The 23,507-nt window shown below is 35.0% G+C and overlaps 3 protein-coding genes across 3 annotated transcripts in view; all 3 read right to left on the reverse strand.

The window, feature by feature from the left end:
• Positions 1–8,512, reverse strand: part of LOC109208183 (mediator of RNA polymerase II transcription subunit 33A-like) — an 11,091-nt gene extending 2,579 nt beyond the window's left edge. Inside the window, exons 1-10 of the mRNA XM_019371241.1 lie at positions 8,142–8,512; positions 6,429–6,539; positions 4,878–5,225; positions 4,373–4,692; positions 4,208–4,299; positions 3,196–3,529; positions 2,427–2,637; positions 1,770–1,884; positions 1,114–1,275; positions 166–823 (exon numbers count right to left, since the gene is read on the reverse strand). Of these exons, the coding sequence (XP_019226786.1) occupies positions 166–823; positions 1,114–1,275; positions 1,770–1,884; positions 2,427–2,637; positions 3,196–3,529; positions 4,208–4,299; positions 4,373–4,692; positions 4,878–5,225; positions 6,429–6,539; positions 8,142–8,416 (2,626 nt within the window). The 5' untranslated portion in view covers positions 8,417–8,512. The remainder of the gene's footprint in view (positions 1–165; positions 824–1,113; positions 1,276–1,769; positions 1,885–2,426; positions 2,638–3,195; positions 3,530–4,207; positions 4,300–4,372; positions 4,693–4,877; positions 5,226–6,428; positions 6,540–8,141) is intronic.
• On the reverse strand, positions 11,345–14,066 carry LOC109218891 (heavy metal-associated isoprenylated plant protein 32-like). The gene is made up of 3 exons (XM_019383291.1): positions 13,995–14,066; positions 12,311–12,386; positions 11,345–11,799 (listed from the first exon to the last, which is right to left on the reverse strand). The coding sequence occupies exons 1-3, from the start codon at positions 14,064–14,066 to the stop codon at positions 11,345–11,347; spliced, it is 603 nt and encodes a 200-aa protein (XP_019238836.1).
• LOC109208190 (elongation factor Tu, mitochondrial-like) lies at positions 15,252–23,306 on the reverse strand. The gene is made up of 12 exons (XM_019371252.1): positions 23,054–23,306; positions 20,159–20,234; positions 19,948–20,040; positions 19,794–19,868; positions 18,682–18,786; positions 18,502–18,592; positions 18,165–18,370; positions 17,819–17,902; positions 17,277–17,339; positions 17,120–17,182; positions 16,493–16,733; positions 15,252–15,553 (listed from the first exon to the last, which is right to left on the reverse strand). Exons 1-12 carry the CDS (start codon positions 23,224–23,226, stop codon positions 15,483–15,485), a joined length of 1,341 nt encoding a protein of 446 aa, XP_019226797.1. The 5' UTR covers positions 23,227–23,306; the 3' UTR covers positions 15,252–15,482.

Raw genomic sequence — 23,507 nt, forward strand, 5'->3', positions numbered from 1 at the left:
GGGGGGTTGTGTGATATGCCGCATAGCTCTGACAACTGGCTTAAGTGTTTCATCTCTCTCAATGGACAACTGGCTTAGGATCGCTCTTCGAAGCCTAAGTGTAGACATTATATTCAAATGACAATTGCACTCTAATTTTATTAATCTTTATCAAATAGTCTAAACCTGTGGCTAGTTCACGTGGTGACAATCGCCCGTGACCACAGGCTGTCAGAGCAGCATCAAGCACAAATGGAACAGCTTCCAAAATATCCCATGCGGGTAACTTAAGATGAGGAGATATATCTTCGTTGCCAGACCCAGATGAGTTACTACCACTTGAAGTCGTTGGTGTAAGGGACTGACCAGCACTATTTATTTTTCTGAACATGAAGTTCAGCAGTGCTTCAACAATCTGATGAACAGGAGTTCCAGGGACGAGACCTGAGAGAGGTGAAGCAATACATGCTTGATTTTGCCGGTACCAACATTTTAGTTTCGGAAAAGAATCCATAAATATGGGTTCTTCAGGTAATCGACATGGAGTTCTAGACAATTGCTTGCTTTTGCTTTGACCTTTAAGCAAATCTTCAGAGCATGCCAACTGGGAGTTACGAACCAGCAATAGGTATTCAGGAGTTAGATGGGATCCCACAGGAACATCTCTTGTGACATGCTCAAGGGGTGGCTGATCAAACCTCCACAACTTCAGCAGAAGTGTGAACGCATTCGAGAAAACAGCATGTGAATTAACCTTTTCCGACATTAGAGTCCATGATACATTGGGAGCACAAGAACCGAAGGCTTCACAAATTGGCATCAATACACCAGCAAGCTGTGGAACCTGGAGAAATTTTAAGTACACCGTCAGTAACAGAGGAAAGAAGAAGTTTGGTTTCTCCATCTTTATCTTAAGCCCAGCTCTACTCAATATACTTTTCTCAAAACCTATTTTCAACAGATCTTTAGTTCTATAAATTGTTGTTCAGTTAACCTATCTCTATAAAAGTAGTGCAACACTGCAGCTGTATGCTAGCATCTGATTCAAGTCTATGTGATTTTCACCGACATTAACATATAAATGACATCAAACATAATTCAGAACAAGAAAAGTGCAGCGGAAGTTTAACCTACCAATCCATGCAAAGAAAAGATCTGGATACAATCGATAGATGATATACCAATGAGAAGGACATTCAGAACTGGAGCATAGCTTATCAAATGGCTTTCAGTTCCACAATAATCAGAAGGAACACAAGGTGAAAGCAACCTAGTGATGAATAGAACGGTATGTTCCTGCAAGCATGTAGATGAAAATACAGTGTAAATGAGTGTGCAAGACATAGAAATGAAATATACAAGACACCCAGTTTTGAACTTAAGAATGACTTTAGAATACCAGATTTTTTAACAGAGTACCTTCTGAATATATTTTCACCTCAAAGTAAAATCAAATATACTATAGATATAAGGGATTAGTGATGGTGGCTAGGTGAGTGTTCTTCCGCTCCATCTTTGTTACCACCTTTCTTTATTTTAACCCTTTCTGGGGGTTGCTGATCTAAACACAAATGGTAATGCTTCTCAACCTTGTTCACTAATAACATTGTTCACTTATTCATGTTTTTTTTCTCCTCCTTTTTGTTCATCCAGTTAAGGTTGTTCTTTGGGCAATGCTCACAATGTTTGAGGGGAGACTTGACCTAAGGTAATGAAGGCTCTCAAAGAGGGTTTGCTGCTACTATAGTACAAAATACTGGTTTTAATCCCAGAGAGATGGCATGTGTTACCTGTATATTCCAACCACGAGCAAGAGAGGCCCCACAGAGAATAGTAGCAGCAGAAATCTTTTCTTCATCGGAACCATTGACAGCAATCTCATATATTTTCTCTATTTCTGCTAAGCTTCCATCAAATCCATGAGCTTATTAAATTCAGTTTTCATACCACTGGATAAATATCAAGAAAGAGCATCTGATATGTCTGGCTTCAGGAAAGAAAGGGATTTTCAACCGAAGATCAGCTTTTCTTTCTACCAGATAGCACCAGATGTGAATACTTACAATTTGCAGATGTTTCTTAAGCAGAAAATGATATGCCCATTATTTTGAAGTGATAGCCCTTTTCTTATACATCTATAACTATAAACTTCGAATATGACCTTAAAAGCAACCATATTAACCAGTGGCATGGCGTAAAACTACTGCTTAAATCTACTGAGGCTTTCTTTAAAAGAATATGCTCGTTATATCAAGCTATGAACAAATTTCTATATTGTTTAATTCTCTATATGGAGAAAAACTCCTAATATGAACTTAAAAGCAGCCACATTAAGCAGTGGCACTGGGACACCCTACTGCTTGACCAAATAACCTTGGCCGATGATGGCGTGAAGTGAGCAAACTAGAAATACAGAAAAGCTTTCCAATTGTCAACATCTGTCATACCTTGAGGCGGGTGTTGAAACCAATGCACTGACCATTGGAGGAGTTAGGAGAGATCCCTTCATCAGTGATGACCAGCCAAGCAATGGGCCTGAAATGCTACGAGGCACTTGATTGCATTGACCTTTTACGTATCCAGGCCATAAATAAGCAGATGTATCCAAAATGTTTCTAGCAATGCAAGCCTCAACAATAAGGTGCCACAAGTTCCCAGCTACAAATAGTTACAGATGATTAGCATACTTACTAGTTAGGAATAGGCTTTAAATTTGTTAGAGAACTTTTAATTTTATTAATAAATATATATATATATATATATATATATATATATATATATATATAAAAACTAATTTTCCCTATTAATCTTAAATTATTTTGGTATGATGACAATATGAGTTGAGCTTAAAGAAATAAGTGAGGATTCATATCACCGACCCCAACTTTGTTTGGGATTGAGGCGTAGTTGTTGTTGTTGGTGTTGATTAGCATACACTACCACTATAACTACTTATGCATATAAGAGTAAATAAGAGATGCACTATTGATTAATTAGATTTTTCGACCATACAGTCTGAAAACAATCTGCCCCAAAAAAAAAAAAAAGAAAAAAGAATTTACAAAGAGAAACAAATACATGGATGGGGTTGTGGGAAAAAAGAGGAAGCAAACTCTAAAACTTAGTCAAATTGAAAAGAATGCAAGATAGAATCCAAGCAGCAACTGATACAAGGCTGACAAAACACAGACCTCTCTTGAAATCTACTGGACTCACCACAATTGACAGGCATGCCATTCAATTTCATCCCATCAAAGTACTCACTTCCCATACTTAGCCCTGAAAGGAACATCATTGCTTTAACAGCAGCTTGGTTTGCCAACAGAATTGCCGGCAGTGGTGGGGTCAACAAGGCTTCATAATCATGCAGTTGCTGTAAGCTAGAAACCAAGGCCTGACAACGTTTTTCCGTGGACTCTTTTCTTTGATCACTAGAGGTACTATCATTTTCCTCTTCAATGATGTTGGTAATTGCTAGCGGTGTAATAGACAATAATAAGCATAAGAAGGTATCAAGACGAGGTACTGGTCCCTCGCTCGAATCCCTTTCCTAAATTGACCAAAAGCAATTATTTAGTAGTACATTTTCAATATCAAACTGAAGCTATTAAAAAACTGCAGTTTCAATTCTGATAAGCTGTTTTATTTAACCTTCTATACAAAGGAATGTAAATTCTTGGCTGAGAAGGAAACCCCATATTTAGCCCTAAACAAATAAATTAGGTTAGTTTCTAGAACTTTGAAACTTGGAAGCACTTCTCAGCAAAATTGTGTTAGAAAATAAGACCTAGAGCTGAAGATGGAAAATGATAAATGGCTAGGAAGCATAGGTTTTCTATCATCACGTCGACTAGCAGAAAATGCAAGTGATCCAGAAGCCATAACAGCATGAAGAAATTGCCGTGAGCTTGTTTTGCGTTCCCTAGGGAGGACTTCACGGTTTTTAGATATCAATAGCACCAAAGCCTCCAGAGAGATATTCTAAGATTTCTTAAGAGTTGATGAGTTTGACACTAGAAGTTGTAAGTGCTACATGAAAGAATCCCAATGTGTGGGCCTAAAGAAAGAACAAACGCATATTTAGCTACCACTAATATCTATTAGTCTAGCATAGTAACAGTATAACTGCTTATGCATATACTGGTATTTGTTTCATTTAACCTTCTATACAAAGGAATGTAAATTCTTGGCCGAGAAGAAACCCCATATTTAGCCCTTAACAACTTACTCTATTAACAAGCCTTAGGGCTGAAATCCATAATCCAAAAAATGTGTCCTGCCATGTTGTACGGTTAGTTGCCTGCAGAGCCTTCACCAGACCTGCAAAATAACTCCAGTTTAGCAGGTCAGAACAGGGTATACTAAATCACTTAGACGATATTACAGTGTCGACCAGTTAGAGTGTCAGCGGAACTTGTAGCTGCCACTTGAAGTCCATCCATGGTATCTTCTAGAAAGAGATCAATTGGTAGCCAGAGAACTGATGTACTAGCAGCATCACGCCGACTAGCAGAAAATGCAAGTGATCCAGAAGCCATAACAGCATGAAAAAATTGCCGTGAGCTTGTTTTGCATTCCCTAGAGAGGACTCCAAGGTTTTTGGATATCAATAGCACCAAAGCCTCTGGAGAGATATTCTTGGAGTTTCTTAGAGCTGCCGAATTTGACACTAGAAGTTGTAAGTGCTGCATGAAAGAATCCCAATGTGTGGGCCTAAAGAAAGAACAAATGCATATTTAGCTACCACCAATATCTCTTAGTCTAGCATAGCAGCATTTTTTTAAGCACTACTTCTCATTTCATGGCTCAATGAAACTCTGAGAAAAAAAGCATAAGTAAGAAACATGTTGCTATTTGATACAGCGCAAAACTTAATGAAGGAAGCTCTATGATCTTACATGTTCTTGCGTGCCAAGTAAAGAATCATGGATATCAATTTGTCCCCAAAAAGTTCACCAATTATTTCAATAGCCAATACAGTGTTCATTCTACATAATCCTTCACGATGTTCAACTCTTTTCCCAGCAAAGCCATCACGATTGCTGATTTCCATTTCTTGAGTTGCAACTGGCCACCTAGACTTCTTTTCAGCAGTCAGCTCCAGCAATCCTTCATCGTCAAGCGAGGCATCAAGTAACTGCCATACAACCATGAAAACATATCCAACCACATGCTTTCCACTTTCAGATCCCTGAAGTTCAAATATCTGGGAAAGCTGAAGAGTATCATTTATCGACTCCATAATCCTGCAATAGCAGTACCAGACAAGTTAACTCTTCTACTGAAATTCATCCACAAAAATTATACTAGTTCAAAACAACATCAATGCTAATTTGGAATTTGAATCAATAATGAATATTATTAGTTTCAGCTATGTTGCACGGACTCTCCAAAATGCTGCCGCACCTATGTCGGATCCTCCATAAGTAGTGGCTCCAAATATACACTACTTTTCGAGGATCCAACACACAACCGGACACATTTTCGGAGAGTCCGAGCAACATAGGTTTTCAACCACGTGGACATATGTTTACCTCCCAGGAAATATAGGAGGACAAACAATGACCAGAGCATACAATGGAAGATTATGTCAAAGAAATTTTACTTAGATATCATTCTCACAACAGATTGAGGCATAAATTAGAGGACCTCCTTCCGAAAGAAAAATAAAACATATAGAAAACCAGAAAATGAACAAAAAAACCTCTGTTGACAAAAAGAGACTATTGAACAAAGAGTTATGCCAAATTAGTCAATAACATTTCAAAGGAAAAAAAGTGAATACTCTAGGAAACGTCATAGGTTATGCTGTTATAATTTGAAGATTAGTGTCCAAGGGAATGATTACACAGCGAAAGTGAGCCATTTCATCCAAAGTACAACAACAACAACTACCCAGTATAGTCCCACAAGGTGGGGTCTGGGGAGGGTAATACGTACACAGGCCTTACCCCTACCCGAAAGGGCGGAGAGGCTGTTTCCAATCGACCCTCGGCTCAGGAAAAGGAAAAGGAAAAAAAAAAAAAAAAAAAAGAGCATTAGTAACTCCAGCAGAAATCACATAAATAATTATCTAAACATAAACCATAAATAAAATGGCATGCAAATATTTCATCCAAAGTAATTCAAACTAAATCTTTTAACTTATGGGACATAATATAGAACTTGATATGACTGAGATGAACCGTGAAGTCTCAGAACCAAAGAAGGAGTTTACACTACCACGAATGACATAAAATGACAGGCATCACCATGAAGTCTCAGTACCAACGAAGGATTTTACGGGGGCACCTACCACGAATGACATAAAATGACAGGCAATCAAAACACTGATCTTAGCAACAGGTAATATAGTCTAAAGCATCTAGCGAAAGAAAAAAGGATTCTTATGGAATCAAACTAACGAGACAATACAAGAAAACGGCACAAAATAGGAGAACAAGACGTACTTTTGATAATTTGGACCATTAATTTGAGATGGTAATGAAAAGGCATATCTTTTCAGGAGTTCCATATACAGCCTGTATGCCATCGGACAGCTCCTTCGTGTAGGAATTACTCTGTAAAAGAAAAGAAATTATAAAATCAACGCAACAAAAAAGACTCAATCAACTATGGCTCAATCCCGAACTAGTTAGAATCAGCTTATTTGAATCCCCTATATCAATTCCACTCTATTCAAGTCCATTTCAATTCTCCGTCAACCTAATGCAACTCTCTGTCTTTTATTCAATCAGCTATATGAATCCCATGTATCCATTCAGCTTATTTGTTGAAGTTTGTGACTATAACATCTAAAAGCTTAAGTTGTTAGAGAGATCACACTTTTATTTTCTTAATTATGTCTTTTATAGCGTAAGTTGTTACAAGAATCATGCTTTTATTTTCTTTATTTTCTTGATAATCTCTTTTCTTTTCTTAATTACGTCATTTAACACGTTCCTTATCTTCTTACTTGTCTTTTATTTTCTTAAATATGTCATTCAACGTGTCTCTCACGTGCGGGCCTAGGCCAAGCACATGAAAAATTCCTTTCCTTTGGTGAGACTCGAATCTAGGATCTCTGCCAGCTCTGGTACTATATTGAAGCGTGTGACCATCTAATATAAAAGTTCAAACTGTTAGAACGTGCACACTTTTATTTTTTACAATTATGTCTTCAATGTGGCAACATTTCAAACATTTCTTGACAAATGTTCTTTTGCATGGAAGAAGATAGATAAGTGGCTCTTACATGAACCACTACGGACAAGTGTCAGAGCCACCAGTCCTTATTATAACCATCCACTCTTACACCATTAGAAACACATCCAACAATTGTTCTTTGAGACTATCATCATCGTTATTCATTAGCAATCATTATAAAGTTTTCTTCTACAATTGTTTCTTTTCTTTCCGTGTTCAATTTTTCCTATATAAATTCCTAATTCTTCCTTCTTTTATTATACTTTAAAAACTTGTTGGTTTATTATTATTTAATTTTGCTGAAGCATTTGACATTGCTGAAATAGTATCTTAGGAGAGTGCCTAGCTCGACTAAAGCCAATTCATGTATCAACTTATAAATAATGTTGCATCCACCCCCCACCCCCCCAAACCCACTGTTTTTTCCAACATTCAACACATTACGTAAAATAAAAAACACTAAACCAAAATGAAGGAACAAAAAAAAACTGATTGTTCTAATACCATATCAAAATTGTGCAACCATCTAATCTTTTGCTTTTAAAAAAATTATGTCCTCAACATATTCCGTAAAATAAAAAAACACTAAATTTTCAAAAAATGAAGGGGCAAAAAAGGGACCTAGTAATTAAAGGTTTTTTCTTTTATTCAAATAATTTTTTTCCTTTTATAATATTGAAAAAATGGAAAAAAATTACTTTTTTGGATAGTCTATAATAACCAAATAAGATTTAATTGTTAAATGTTATTATACGTGTATAACAACCAATCTCTATAAAAGGCAGAATAATATAGTAGAGAAATTTGACTGTACTATATTAAAATGTGTGACCATCTCATATCTCATCTAAAAAGTTTAAGTTGTTAGAGGGAACACTTTGATTTTTTCTTAATTATGTCTTAAACACATTTCGTAAAAATACAATGACACAAAAATTGCAAAAAATAAAATAAAATGAAGGAGCAAAAAAATGGACCTGGTAGAGAGAAGAGCGAGAACGAACAAAGGAGGTACAATTCTAACCGTCAAAGCTTTCTCTAGAAACTTCCAAGCAATAGGCACGTTATTCGACCAACATATATGATTCACTAAAATTTCGCCGACGGCGACGGACGGCATGGATACGCCGGCGGAGTTGAGACTTGAAGAAAGTTGCATGGCCCATATCAAAGGATCGGTGTTTTTCTCCTGAGCTGATTTCGTTAGCTCCGTTACTGTATCGAAGATAGAGTGTACGGTTTCCGTTTTCATTGCTTAGTCGAAAAAATGGTGTGCTCCGGCGAGTTGCGCCGGCTGTTTTTACGCCGGCGAAAAACAGAATAAGTATGGACTGAACAATGAATATGAGTGGTGTGGTGGGTCTTCTTTTCTCTTTAATATTTATATTTATAGTTATTAATTTCGAGAGTCAAATGACATAATTTTCGAAATACCTTTCAAATATTTTGAATTATTAATTATTATGATGTAATTTTAAATATATAAATTTTATTTCAAAAAATATAAAATTTGGTATCATAGTTTATGGTTAAAATTAAAAAGTTAGACTCTCTGAATACAAATTTATCGCTCAAAACATATTAAAAAATTGTCGTTTAATACATGTCATAAATATTTGTGATTACAAAATCATATCACAAAAAGTAAAATACTCTCTCCGTTCACTTTTACTTGGCATGTATACTAAAAATAGATTTTTATTTTTATTTGTCACTTTACGCTTATCAAGAAAAGACAAAAAAAAATTCCTACTATACCCACAGTATTTATTACTCATTTCAAATTATTTTTTCAAATTCAATAAAATATGCATCAATTAATATAGGTATCATGGTATATTATTCACTTCATTTATTATTTCTTAAATGACGTGAAAAGTCTTATTATTTCTTAAATGACGTAAAAAGTCAAAACGTGCCAAGTAAAATTGAACGGAAAAAATAGTAGAATTGTGTCCGAATTAATAGGATAACTGAGATGTGCCCATATTAATCTGAATACCTCTATTGTTAAAGAAATAATTAATAACAATGATAATTATAAGTCTTTAACATTATAAAGATTTATTATACTATCAATAGAAATCACTTATTATAGTAATTTAGTTAAAGTTTTTATTACATTACTAAGTAATACTTTATTATAGAAATTATATATAATTAATTTAATTCATTTATTCTGTGAATATTTTATACCTTGCTAGTGCATAAAATTTAAACTTTAATTTATAATAGGAGTTTAAGTTTTGCGCACCGATAATATTCACTCAAGTCGAGTATAATTTTAAAAGTAAAATATTTAATATAAATTTTGAAGTCAAATATATGGGTAAGAAATCGGAAAATAGCCACTTTTAATTTGTGCTACTAGAGTTTAGCCCGTATTTAAAAAGTTATTAGTAAGTAGCTATTTTCTTACACGAAAAAAATATTAAAACATGAAAAATTCCAGTAACGACTACTTTTAGTTTTGCATTAGAAGGGGCTAAAAAGGTACTTTAAGTCATATGTGTGAATCTCAACTATGATATACTAGTATAATAATATGAATAGTGAAAATTAATATAGCCAATTTCAACTTAATTTGGATTAACTCACCGAACAAGTAGAGGAAGTGCACCTATAACCACTTTTAAGCCCGTTATTTAAAATATATCCATAATTTACAATGTATTTAAAGATAAGCCAATTCACTCAAATTTCAGGACTAAGTATCTTGAATTTGAAAATTGAGGACTTAGTGTCCTGAATTTTTGAGCTGCTAATTCGAAATTCAGGATTAAGTGTCCTGAATTACTGAACTACTAATTTAAAACTCATGACATAAAATTCGAACTTCTGGACATAATTTTCGAACTTTACGATATGATGTCCTAAAGTTTGAACTTTGAGGTTTAAACTCTAGGACATCGTGTCCTAAAGTTTGAGCGAATTGTCTAATCTTTAAATACATTGTAAACTTCGAATATATTTTTAACAGTATACTTAAAAGTGACTAGATGATGTCATTTCCACCTAAAATTGCCAGTACATTAGTTGGATACAAATGTATGCTTTAGTGGAATTTCGATGGACCTCATAAGTTTTCTTTTTTATAATTAAGTAGTAGCAATAGATTTGATTATCTCATTGCATAATTATCCTATAAAAGTTAATTTAAAATATGTCCAATTTAAGCGTGTGTACTACGCATAACTGTTGACCTTTGATGAATTAAGCCATATGAAATTAGATTATGCAATTACACCTTGACAACTTTTTGAGAGCTCGGATAACATAGTATTAAACGTTAAAAGATAAAAGTGAAGATATTCTTATGATATATATTCTTACTTTTTCAGTGTACCTCCTAATTTCATCACGTAAATAAGAATATCCCTAGTCGGAAGCGCTTTTTTTTTAATGGGCCTTATGTGGCGCGAATTCGAATTGGTCGGACTCTAAAACGAGCACCAAAGTCTGGATGAGAAACCAAAAAAAGTACTAATAGAAAAAAGAATGTGTAATTTAGGTTTTATGATTAATTATAAAAGATTTTAGCACATTCAATGTAATTTAGAGGCCAACATTTCCATTTTTTTAATTATCAGCCAATGCTTAAAATAAATGTCGTCTTTTAAGTATTTAAATATTTTTTATACCGTCATGAATACATTCTAAATCTGCATCAATAGCAAAAATCTATATCAATTTGCATTGAATTTGACCCTCTGCAAAGGATAGAGCAAGTGTGGCTAAGTTTTAGATAAACAAAAGAATTTGACTTTGTTTAGTTAATTAGTTACATGATGATTAAGACAATATCCAATTACACAAGAAAATTGTTGAAAAATTCTAAAATCGCAAATTTATTATTTTATTAGCCACATGTAAAACGGAATTCTTCCCGTCTGATAAATTAGTTCCTCAAAATATTATCCTCGCTAAAAAAACTAAAAAGAAGAACTAACTAGCTAAAGAAAAAGAGATGCTACAAAATATTAAATGAGTGTATCACAGCAAAACGGATGACGTTTCTGTTCAATTATTTGAAAATAGAACAAATATGATCACCAAAAGTTCAACAAACAGTAAATTCTGAACTCATAATTTTAAAATTATAACGAGTCCAGTACTAAAAGAACCTCGTAGAGGATAATTGAACCATCACGTTAATTTACATACTGGATCCACTTTCACCTTATAGAATACTGCACCAGTTCATAGGTTCTTCCCTGATGACATGATCAATAATAACGGGTTGGTACAGCGACGACGACGACGAATCGTAGCTAGAATAAGGAGAAGAGTTGCGGTAGCTCGAACCGTAATAAGGTTGATCAACCAAGGCTCTTCTTGAAGAATAATAAGAGCTTGGCTCACCCAATCCATTGGAATTATGGTAGCCATAAGGTCCATCTATTGCACTATAGCCATTATTATTATTATAGCCATAGCCATTATTATGGTTATGGCCATAGCCATTATTTTGGCCATAGGGACTTCTTTGAGAGAGATTTGGATGTCTCAATTTCACTGATATTAATTCTGCATGTTGTCCTGACCTTGACAATGCCATTAACAATCTGTTTGGATCCACTTCTCCATAAACATTTGCTATTCCTTGTTCTGCATCTATTGTCAATGCATATACTCCTATACAAAGGCAAATTCAAAATCAAGAATGAACAAACTTATTTGAGTAAAAAAGGGCCGCTCGGTGCACTAAGATCCCGCTATGTGCAGGGTCGGGGGAAGGGACGGACCACAAGGGTCTATTGTACGCAGTCTTATCCTGCATTTTTGTAAGAGGCTGCTTCCACGGCTTAAACCCGTGACTTCCTGGTCACATGACAACAACTTTACCAGTTACGCCAAGGCTTCCCTTCAACAAACTTATTTGAGTATGAATAATTTTTTTAAGTTTTTACTTTATATATATAATTCAAGTCAAAAATAGCGGATGTGATCGCACTTGTCATGTGCGTTCGCCTATGTTCTTAATATTCTTTATGAAAATTCAAAACCTCCTTCTTTTAGACAAGAATCAACTCTATTTTCTTAGCGATAACTTATTTACAAAGAGTTTAGATTTTATGCGCTGACATTATAAAAGATTTTTATATAAACTATTCATTTACAAGATAAAAAAAAAGGAACTAATTACCTCGTACAGAGTGCAACACTTCCATCATTTTCATCTTACAGGAATCACAGTTGACATTCACTTTCAAAGTGCAACTCTACAAAAAACACACACAAAAAAAAAAGGCAATTAAACGGAAATGCAAAAATAATATCAATAATAATAAAATCAGTGAAAGCATTAGAACCTTGGAGGTTGTACAATCGGATCATATAATACTAGTGCATGTTTAACCAAACTTTCAGAATTTGCTTATTTTGATAAAATTACTATAAAAAAAAAAAACAGCCAGGTGCATAAAGTATTCTATATTCATGCAAGGTCGGAGGAAAAGCCGTACCCCAAGGGGTGTGATGTAGGCAGCCTACTCTGACATTAGTGGCTAATTTTATAGCTCGAACTTAGTGGTGGAGGTAGGATTTCAGTAAAGGGGTTCAAAAAAGAAAAAAGTTGAAAAAACTAGAAGAAACTGTGGCCAGTGGGAATTGAACCAACAACCTAACAAAGATTTTGAACCCCGTTGACCATTGAGTTATTCTTTAGGGTAAGAGGATTCAAAATATAATATATAGAGGTACAAACCGAATTTTGCCTTATATATGTAGTGTAATTTTCTGGCGAAGAGGGTTCAGGTGAACATCCTTCCGCCCCCTAAATCCGCCGCTGCTCGAACCCGTGATCTATAGGTCAAACAGAGACAACTTACCACGTCTGCAAAGGGCTCCATGGAAATTATTTACTGGTCTCTAGAACAACTGGTAAATAAACAAAAGAGAGATTAGTGAGAACAAAGATATATACATATACTTATATTTAACATATACAAATTCTTTTTGCACAATGATTTTGTTATTGGATTGACAATTAATTCACCATTAAAGAAATATAGGAATCAAGGGAATCTTTGAGTTATTAAAATAAATTAAACTAACCTGTGAATATACTGAAAATGACAATGGAAGAAAGGAAGAAAGAGCAAATACATGATGAAGATGAGTGCTAGGAATTTTAATAATGAGATTATTCGATTCTCAAGATTTTACTCACGCCTAAAAAGGTAATTTAAGATTTGATTTTTTTGGAGATTGTCTCAAAATGGAAACTCATTAATTTGAAGCCTAAAAAAAGAAATCAAATATAATATCAATATATTAAGTAGTATATTACTTCAATGGTAGCAACTTTTACAATAACATGATATCTTATTCTAGATTAACTTTCTATATATATACTGACGATATAAATTTTTTAATACAATTAGATTATTTTAAAAATAATTATATATAGTTAAGAAAAAATAAGACAAAAATAACTTGCTGCAGTAGGTTATATTGTTCTGATAATGTAAAATTTATCTTCCTCATTTTAGTTACAGTTAAGATCTTTTAGAATTGAGTAATTAAGATTGAGAATGTTATTGTTTATTTATTTACACATGGTTCCCATTTATGATGTCTGTTTAATATTTGGAACAAATATTCTAGCAAAGACTCGATGACTTAAAATAAAAAGATTGGAAGAATTACGATATAATAAAAATAAAAAAATACTTTGAATTGTTAATGTTGGAACGATCCGTACATCCAAAAGATAGTCAAAATGAGTTTAACTAATATCCATCGATGGTGCACCTTTTTTGTTTTTACACAATCAGGTAATTTTAAAACCTATTAAAGGTAATTTCAAACATTTTAATTTTTTAAACCGTACTATCAAAAGGATTGGCTGCCAAAGATATATATCCAGTAGTAGATCCTTTAGATTCAACGTCAACCATGCTTCAACCTCGGATCGTTGGTGAGGAACATTACGAAACCGCCCAAAGAGTTAAGCAGACATCACAATGATCCTTGTGAAAAAGAAATGATTTGCTGAGGCGAAAAAAAGATATCAAATTTCTACCAAAATAACTAAAAGTTCCAACTAATAAGAAAATTCAATTGAAATAATTCTAAATTAAAATAAATAAATATTACTACTAGATTTCTAATTGCGATTCTAATGAACCTATTAAGGAGAATAATAATAATAAGAGGTAAGTTGGACTCTAAATTTATTCTAGACCATGTTTACCACAAAAAAAGGGCAGATCTTGAACCACAAAAAATTAGGAATCATACTTCACCATGTGAAAAATACTACTCTAATGATTTCCTCATATCTATTCAAACCTGGTTAAACAGTGGTATCTAGTACTACTGTGGCCACGGTAGGTAGCAAATACTAGGTGAATTAGTCGAGATACGTATAAGTTGGATCGAACACCACAATTATTTATATGGCTAAGAGAGTGTTATCATGAGCAGATGTTAAAAAGGGGCGCCCTACCAAATAGGGCGCCCGTGCAATTTTTACTATATCTTCTAGGTCATCTATTTAAGCTAGAGCCCATAAATCACATCTTTTTTTTGTATTAATAATAATTTATGCTCTTTGCATTTGTTTAATACTCCTTGCTAAGCTTCAAAGGTGTTTATTGCATTTGTTATTTGATTGCATTTGTTATTGGATTGTGCTGTATACTAAACAAAAACTTCAGCTCTAAAGCTGAAATTTTTATTTTATAACTTGAAAACTTCAGCTCTAGAGCTGAAGTTCTTATTTTTTAACTGGAAAACACTTCAGCTCTAGAGCTGAAGTTTCCGGGTTACTAAACAAAAACTTCACCTCTAAAGCTGAAGTATTTTATAACTGGCAAACTTCAGCTCTAGAGCTGAAGTTTCCCGATTACTAAACAAAAACTTATAAAATAAAACTTCAGCTCTATAACCGGCAAACTTCAGCTTCGCGAGTTAAAAAAAAAAAAACTTTACTTCAGGCCCAGCTACTAAAATGCTGAAGTTTTGTGTAATTGCCTTTGCTACTTCAGCCCCGTGTGCTGAAGTTATGTGAAAAAGCGGGTACGCTTGCAATTTTTTTTGCAAAGCGGGCACAGGTTAAAATGTGGCACAAAAAGCGAGTATAGATGCAAATGCCCCGAAGATATAACGAGGTAGACTCATTTGCTGGTATATTCAAATGTCAAGACTTGGATTCTTTTGACACTGACATAAAAATATTTGCATCAAATGAAAACTACATCAGCAATTGTCAAGTCTTGTATTTTCCACAATGAACCAATCAATCTTTCTTTCATCAACCTGTCTAGAGAATAAACAAGAGTGAACCTAAAATCCCACTAAAACATGAATCCTCAGCTTATTACTTTTGAAACAACGCCAGCGCCAACCGTTCTGCCACCCTCCCTCAAAGCAAATCTTTGTCCTGCAAATTGTACACAGATAGCATTGAAACAATCAGAACTGTTCTACAATATTAGATAAAATACTTAAACTGAGTATCATTTCTAAAATATAAATCCACTTATCCAGGAGAACCGGGACACACGTGCCAAATTGAGAAGCAAGTATTCATAAAACTTTCCAAGAGCATGTTAGGACACAAGTCAAACATTTGGTAAGCTACCCAAAAGTATCACATCTGCCCTGCAACATCAGACACTGAACACCTCATTTTATCCTTTTCATATGCAAAGACCAAAGGAACAATATTTGGTTCTACTATCCAAAAGAATATTTCTTGCCTGATCTAGTCACAAGATTCAGCAAAGAAATATCATGATTGGTCCAATCCCTAAGTCTTCAGATAATCTAATTCATCAGCCCCATTGCATTATCTTTCACAGGATTAGGTCCATGATGAGGTACCATGATAACCTAGATTACGAGCAGCAATCCGGGAGCACCAAGCCCGTGACGACCATGAATCCAATTATTTTGTAAAAGATTGATTATCACATCAGTAATGAGACAAAAACAACAGCGAAGGCAAATCCCTTGTACAAGCAACACCATCAGCCACTACAAGTGAGGTGATTTTGAAAAATAAAGGAGATTTTTCTAAAGTTTTTTTATAATGTTTTTATTGTTTATAGGGGAGAGGATTACGATGTGGGGAATCGAACCCCCACCAACAAGGTGAAAGTTCAAGTAGCCAAACAACTGGACTACTAAGATTAACTTTGCAAAATCGAGTTAATTTTGTAAAGTTTATCTTCTGCAAGTAGAATGAATTGTAATTCTACAATGATAATGGACATCAAATATATCATTGTCCATCTTCAAGGGGGTAAAAACAAGTACAATCAGAAAATTCTAGAAGAATATTTGCTTAGAAAACCAAAAGCCTGAAGAATTTATTCACCTGCATCAAGGGGAACCGGAGACATCAGCTCAAAAGTAGCAGTAACATTATCCCCAGGCATAACCATCTTGACATTTTCAGGCAACTCCACTTTGCCGGTGATGTCAGCAGTCCTCATGTAAAACTGAGGCATATAATTTGAGAAGAAAGCAGTGTGTCGACCACCTTCATCCTTTGTAAGTACATATATCTCTGCCTCAAATTTCTTGTATGTTTTCACACTTCCAGGCTTTGCAATCACCTATAAAACAAAAGGTCTATAAATGTTTGCAAAATATGTATGTAAAAGAAAGTCACATTATTTTCTTAACAATTCAGATTCCGACTTCATCACAAATCATATCACGGCTTGAACAATCACCACAAGATTAAATCAAATTTTACTAATCCTATTTTGTCGTTAAGGTGGAAAACTGAACAAGGAATTCTCTTTTTAGGCTGATGATAGAGCGTGCACCTAAATAGCAACATTTCAAAAAGGAACCTGATTCTAAAATGCTTTTAATAAATTTCAAACAATACGGATTCAACATGAATTCTATTACAGTAGGGCTAGTAATAGATGAAAATAATAGCGGAATACAGGTAAGAAGTTCAATAAAGAAAGTCACAGAATTTCAAACGTACCATTCCTCGCATAATGTCGTCTCGTTTCAAGCCACGAAGAAGAAGCCCAACATTATCACCAGCCTAACAAGAATATTAACGAAAGGGAGGAAAAAATGATCAGTTAATGCTGTATGAAACTCTTAGAGAAGTTATAAAGATCAGGTTAGATTTTTACTTGCCCATAATCCAAGCTCTTCTTGAACATTTCAACACCAGTAACTGTAGATTTTAAATTTCCCTATAAAAGAAAAATGATATTACGAGCATTTGTTACAAAGAGCACAATTACATACTTTATCATGTATCAGGTATTTAACAAAGGAATCAGAGCTCTTAAAACTCCAAAAGCCAACTAAGATTGGCTCAAGCACCTTAATCATCAGAACAGTGGATAACCTCAGCCAAAGCTTATGAATAGGGCATGTCTTAAAATCAGATAATTATATAGTACAACTCATCTAATGCATTGCTTGTATTTTTAACAGATAAGGTTGTGTATAATTCTATCCAGTAGCCCATAATGCCAATAAGATAAAGAAAAAGTTATTTGGTTATTAATCAGGTGATGACAGTCATGTTTTTTGTCGTCAATAGTTTCAACCCAAACAGGGAGAACAAGCAGATCCAATCCAGATAACTGGCCCTGGAAATTACAAATTATGAAACAATAATTGCCTCCCCCAATGAAGAATAATAAGCAAAAGGATTACATGTTACCTGCATCAGCCCTAAAATCTCCACATCCTCTCCAACTTTTATGGTTCCTTGTTCAACACGGCCAGTAGCAACAGTTCCACGTCCCTATGAAACATAAAGAGGAAATAATCATAAAATACTAATCAATACCACAGGGTCAAGCGCTGAAGAAGCATTACTTATTTTGGGATTCCAGCAGACTCTTTTTCCTTTTTTTTCCTCAGTTTGCAGCAAAAGGATTTGTTTAATGTTAAAAACATAGAAATAAGATCCATACAAAATTAGAAACTTGAAAGCAAAGTTGAATTTCAAAAGATGTTTCTGAAAAAACTCTTGAACAACACAAAGCTAAAGATCATTTAGTTACCTGAATTGAAAATACATCTTCTATTGGCATTAAGAATGGTTTATCAAGCTGACGCACTGGATCGGGGATATATTCGTCTACAGCCTCCATCAACTTTAGAATAGCCTTTTTTCCAATTTCTTCGTTGGTACTCTGTAATGCAGACAGAGCTGAACCACGAATGATAGGGATTTCATCCCCAGGAAATTTGTAGAAACTAAGAAGCTCTGCGAAACAGGGAAGATCTTGTAAGGAAATTTGGCAAACATGTTATGGCAGTTACCGGCGTGACTCCTTGGCAGTTACCAAGATTTCAAAATGCAATATATTTCACACAAGTGGCAGAAAACCTGGTTACCTCGGAGTTCCATTTCCACAAGTTCCAGCAGTTCCGGATCATCAACAGCATCAACCTTGTTTAGAAAGCACACAAGTGATGGTACACCTACCTGTGAAATGTAGGCACAAAGTAAATTAGAATTACCACATGGAGCTTTCAGTTAATTACTAATCTATCCACAAGATGACACATATCCACCTGGCGTGCAAGCAAAATATGCTCCTTTGTTTGTGGCATGGGTCCATCAGGAGCAGATACGACTAGAATACCACCATCCATTTGGGCAGCTCCAGTAATCATATTCTATGCAAAAAGAAACTATGAGAAAGCAGACAAACGGGAGCTTGTATTAGGGAATAAAAATTATTATCTTGTACTGGAAATCAAATTTTGACACTGACAAGCATAACCTACAATACCTGAAAAAATATTATCTAAAGAGGGAATTCAGACAGATGCATTACTAGCTGACATGCTTTAGCTATCACACACATTGTCCCAGAAATTGTTACTTTTAGCTTCTTAAGAGCCAAATTAATTCCATTTATGCGAACGACTACTTTTTGAGGGATATGGTAAATTCTACCCTCCAAAAAACCCCTCCCCTGGACCCAACAATGGATTTTACTCCTTTTTCCTTTTGGCGACTCGAGCTTGCAATCTTATGGATAACAGTTGAGGATGTCTTCTACTAGACCACCCCTCTCTTGACTAAGGACTAGGTAAGCACCCTTGACGTTTCGAACTGCAAAAGTTTTCAACTAGTAGTGCTTTTGATATACTTCCAAAACCTATAAGTTTATCTTCAAGAGAATCAAAAATCATAGAATGTCATTTAAAAATTGGTCAACATATGTAACATTGTAGGGGAGAGGGCAATAACATATAGTGCTTCTAAAAATAGTCTTTTAGACAATGAAGATCTAAAGATTGTACTTTCTATACTAGTTTTCCACTAACAGATAGAGAAAATGGCCACTTCCAATATGGTAGCAGATGGGATTTATGACTGTTATCTTTCTGCCCACCTTACAACGGAAATCTTGGGGAACCAATTACAGTTATCCTTTCAATGATTGCTGTTATACGACATCACAGTCCGTGAAAGATAAGCTTTCATGGACACAGAATTATTTGCATACAAATAGTTTCTCTTTCAAGCAAAGATAAGCTTGATACTAAGTATTTCCTGGGTTGCTGGTAATAAGCATTCCCCACGTAATAAGCACTTGTTTAATAAGTAACATAAAACACTACGTAATAAGCACTTAAAATCATAAAGTACGATAACTGAGAGTTGTGCATCTCACTTTAACATAATCAGCGTGTCCTGGGCAATCGACATGCGCATAATGTCTTTTAGCCGTCTCATACTCCACATGGGCCTACAATACATCAGTTCCAGTGTCAAAAGAAAAAGAATTAAAAGTGAGAGTGTCAACAAAAATGGCACAACATCCATACCGTAGCGATAGTAATTCCTCTCTTTTTCTCTTCAGGGGCTTTATCAATTTCATCAAAAGCAACAGCCTTAGCCTTTCCTTCTTCTGCTAGGACCTAGAAAAGGGACAGGTTCTTCTCGTGTCACGGATTGATTAGATAACTGAATGAGAAAAGGATAATGTAGCAGACGGAGGGAAGCAAAATAACAAGTACCAAGACTAACCAACCTTACCTTTGTAATTGCGGCAGTCAGAGTAGTCTTTCCATGATCAACATGGCCGATAGTTCCCACATTAACATGAGGTTTTCTGCAGGAACCCAGAAGATGTTATTAGATGAGAACAGAAATTGGCTGGTGTAATTTTCAATTTCTGTTTGGCATAGTCGACTGAGAGCGTATAAGGACAGCAATATGGCTCTAACTAAAGCAGAATAGACATCAGGGATTCATATAGCTGACCACAGCTACTTCAGGGTTGATTCGTAATTTTGCTGATCATTTGGCATTTCTCTTTGATCTTTATATTTCCATCAAAACAGAAAAGAGAAACTCAAAAATCTCCAAATTTCCGGAACAATATATATGAAATCAGTACAAGTCTAGACACGAAAGGAATTTGCATCATTTAAGATGGAATTACAGAAGAAGACTCGCATACATGCATAGAGGAAGAAAGAAGCATACTCGCTCCTGATCAATCAAGGAAAAACCTAAATGGGTTTTTGGTTAATCCAGAGGAAGTTTAATCTTATGTTTGAGTGAAGGTGCCTCTTAATACGGATAAAGAAGCTCTATTGTCAAAATAGAATTGAAGAAGAACTCATAAGCTTATTGGACGAAAAAGCAAAACAGCTATAATGGTATTCTCTTAATCTAGTGAAAGTTTATTTTTACATCCGAGTGAAGGTGGCTCTTAAGATTAGAAGACCAAATTATCACAAGTCCAAGCATGAAAGGGAAATTGCAGCATCAAAATTGGAATTACAGAAGAACTCTGTCCAACATATATGCGTATAGAAAGAGAAGCTAAAACAGCACAATGGGTGTTCAGGCACTCCACTAGGAATTTAGTGACTTAATCTAACATTCTAGCTAAGTTGCTCGGACACGGGTGCGGGTGTCCAACATGGGTTCGGATCTAGAGATCGGATCCTTCGAGATGTGAACTCTAAAATTCGGGAATATGGATCCTAGTATGGATACCGGTGTAGGGATCCGACTAAAAATAATTCAAAAAATACAACAACAACCCAGTAAAATCCCACAGGTGAGGGGTCTAGGAAGGGTAGTGTATACGCAGACCTTACCCCTACCCGATAGGGTAGAGAGGCTGTTTCTGAAATTCAATATATATATATATATATATATATATATATATATAGAAATTTTGTGGAATAATTACGTATCGCTTGTAAAGTGCGGATTTCTTTTTTATTCTCAAGTTGTAGATAAGTAAAGGATTGATTTCGTAGATAAGGTATGCTATTTTCTTCAAATTTACCCTAGTTTTAGTTCTGATTTCGAGCATCAAATTGTATCTCGTCTCGAATTTTTCCGTCCATCGTGGTCAAAGTACCTAAAATTGTTTGACTAGATCCAGTATGGACCCCATACCCACACCCGTACTAGTGTCGTATCAACACGGGTGCGGCACCTAAACTGCCATGTCGGAGCAACTTAGCATTCTAGTAGAGGTTGGGTCTTCACAACAAAATATAAAATCTTAAAAATGTCCAAGCTTAAAGGAATTTTGCATCATTTAAATGGAATTAAAGAAGAATTGTGTCCACCATAGATGCGTACAGGAAGAAAGAAAGGAAAGTCAATACACAATATACACCCACCCTCCCCTATTCACACTAGCCGGAGAGCACTTCATACAAGCCCTTCCTTAATTTAGCCTTTTCCCTTGCTCTTCACATCTCCATGCAACCAGAAAAACTCAAATCGCCACAGTTTCAGGAAAAAGATATCACATCATTACAAGTCCAGGCATGAAGTCAGTTTGCATAACTAAAGTGGAAACTACAAACGAGCGTAATCCAACATATACATACATAAAGAAACAAGCAAGCCTGCTACACGTGTGCTCAGGTACTCTATTCAATAAATCAACTGAGCCTCAACCCAAAATTAGTCAGCGTCGGGCATATGAATCCTCCATATACATCCCATACTAATGGAACTCATTTCATTCTAATACTAGATAATTTTCCTTCTGAGACAAATTAGGTATTCTCACCATACGCCAATCTACAAATCTCTTACAAGTGAAGGTGATCATGATCTCCACCAGGGGTTCAATAAATGCAGGAGCTGCATTTGTATTTAACGTTTCATCGAGTAAAGCTGAGAACAAACAAGACTGATATATGTTTGGTCGATACTCCAATCAATCAATCACAAACGACTTAGTTCTGAACTAAGCAGGTCAAGTATAAATATGTTCTATATACATTTCGCTCTATTCGAACTCATTTGCACCTCAATCCCTGACTAGTCGGGGTCGAGCCTTTCAAGACAACTTAGCGGTTCTCGTGTTTATCCCTACACTAATATACAAGTTCCTAAAGAATAACAATTTCATCATCTTCTTTTTTCCTTAACAAAAGAAAATTTTAATCTTACAACTGAAGGCGGTCATTGATGTCCACTATGGATTCAAAATAATGCTGCATTTGCATTTAATATTTCATATAGTAAGAACTGAGAACAACCAAAACTGATATATTTGTGATCATAATAATCAGTCTATCAACTACGTCTCAATCCTAAACCAGAGGAGGTCAAACATTCATTCCAATACTAAATGTTTGCCTTAAATTAGGGATTCTCACACTTATAAGCTAATATGCACGTTCCTAAACAATAAAATTTAATATTTTTTCCTCAACAAAATTGCTTTATGTGTGATCATACTCCAATGACCCATCAATCAATCAACTATGCTCAACTCAAAGTAATCGGACCAAGTAAATTTATCTTTTATATACATTCCTGCTCTATTAGAACTTCATTTCATTATAACGCTACACAATTTTGCCATTAAAAAGCCAAGTTTTATAAACACGTATCACTACACTAATAGACAAAAATTCTAGATAAATAAAAAGTTTTAAATCTTACGTTCGAGTAAAAGTGGCCATGGATCTCCACCAGTGGTGGTTCAAAAATGCGGGACTCTCATTTGCGTTAAACTGAGTGGGCGCTGATCCTCTACAGCAGGAATTGTAGTAGATTTGAGGTGAAAGTGTAAACAGACGCTTTGAATTTGAGCTTCTGAAAGCTACTGACGTCATTGGAGAAGAAGAACTAAAGCTGAGAAAATGGAGAAAGTGGGAATGTTTAGAGATTTACAGGGTTTAGGGTTTTAGCTTGAAAGAGCAGATAAACGACGACGTTTGAATTAGCTATAATGGGCTTCAGCTTGCAAGCCGGTTTTGGTTAAGGTTGAGCTTAACGAGAGATAGTGGTTTCAAGCTGTAGAAAAGGGGGGGGGGGGGGGGGGGTTGAAATTTTAAATATGCTATTTAAAATATATTCACCATTTATAATATATTTAAAGACTAGTATTAGTACC

The sequence above is a fragment of the Nicotiana attenuata genome, chromosome 2 (assembly GCF_001879085.1).
Source record: "Nicotiana attenuata strain UT chromosome 2, NIATTr2, whole genome shotgun sequence".
Taxonomy (NCBI): domain Eukaryota; kingdom Viridiplantae; phylum Streptophyta; class Magnoliopsida; order Solanales; family Solanaceae; genus Nicotiana; species Nicotiana attenuata.

Bases quoted from the DNA above. Each gene is read 5' to 3' on its own strand.
- LOC109218891 (XM_019383291.1), bottom strand. From the start codon at position 14,066: ATGGTTGACGTTGAATCTAAAGGATCTACTACTGGATATATATCTTTG. The intron at 12,387-13,994 runs GTTTAAAAAATT...TGTTTTTTGTAG, and splicing joins CCAATCCTTTTGATAGTACG to AGTTGCACTTTGAAAGTGAA. The intron at 11,800-12,310 runs GTAATTAGTTCC...GCCTTTGTATAG, and splicing joins AGTGTTGCACTCTGTACGAG to GAGTATATGCATTGACAATA.
- LOC109208190 (XM_019371252.1), bottom strand. From the start codon at position 23,226: ATGACGTCAGTAGCTTTCAGAAGCTCAAATTCAAAGCGTCTGTTTACA. The intron at 17,903-18,164 runs GTAACTAAATGA...TATGTTTCATAG, and splicing joins AAGATGTATTTTCAATTCAG to GGACGTGGAACTGTTGCTAC. The intron at 15,554-16,492 runs GTGAATAAATTC...TACAATTTGCAG, and splicing joins TCCGGTTCCCCTTGATGCAG to GACAAAGATTTGCTTTGAGG.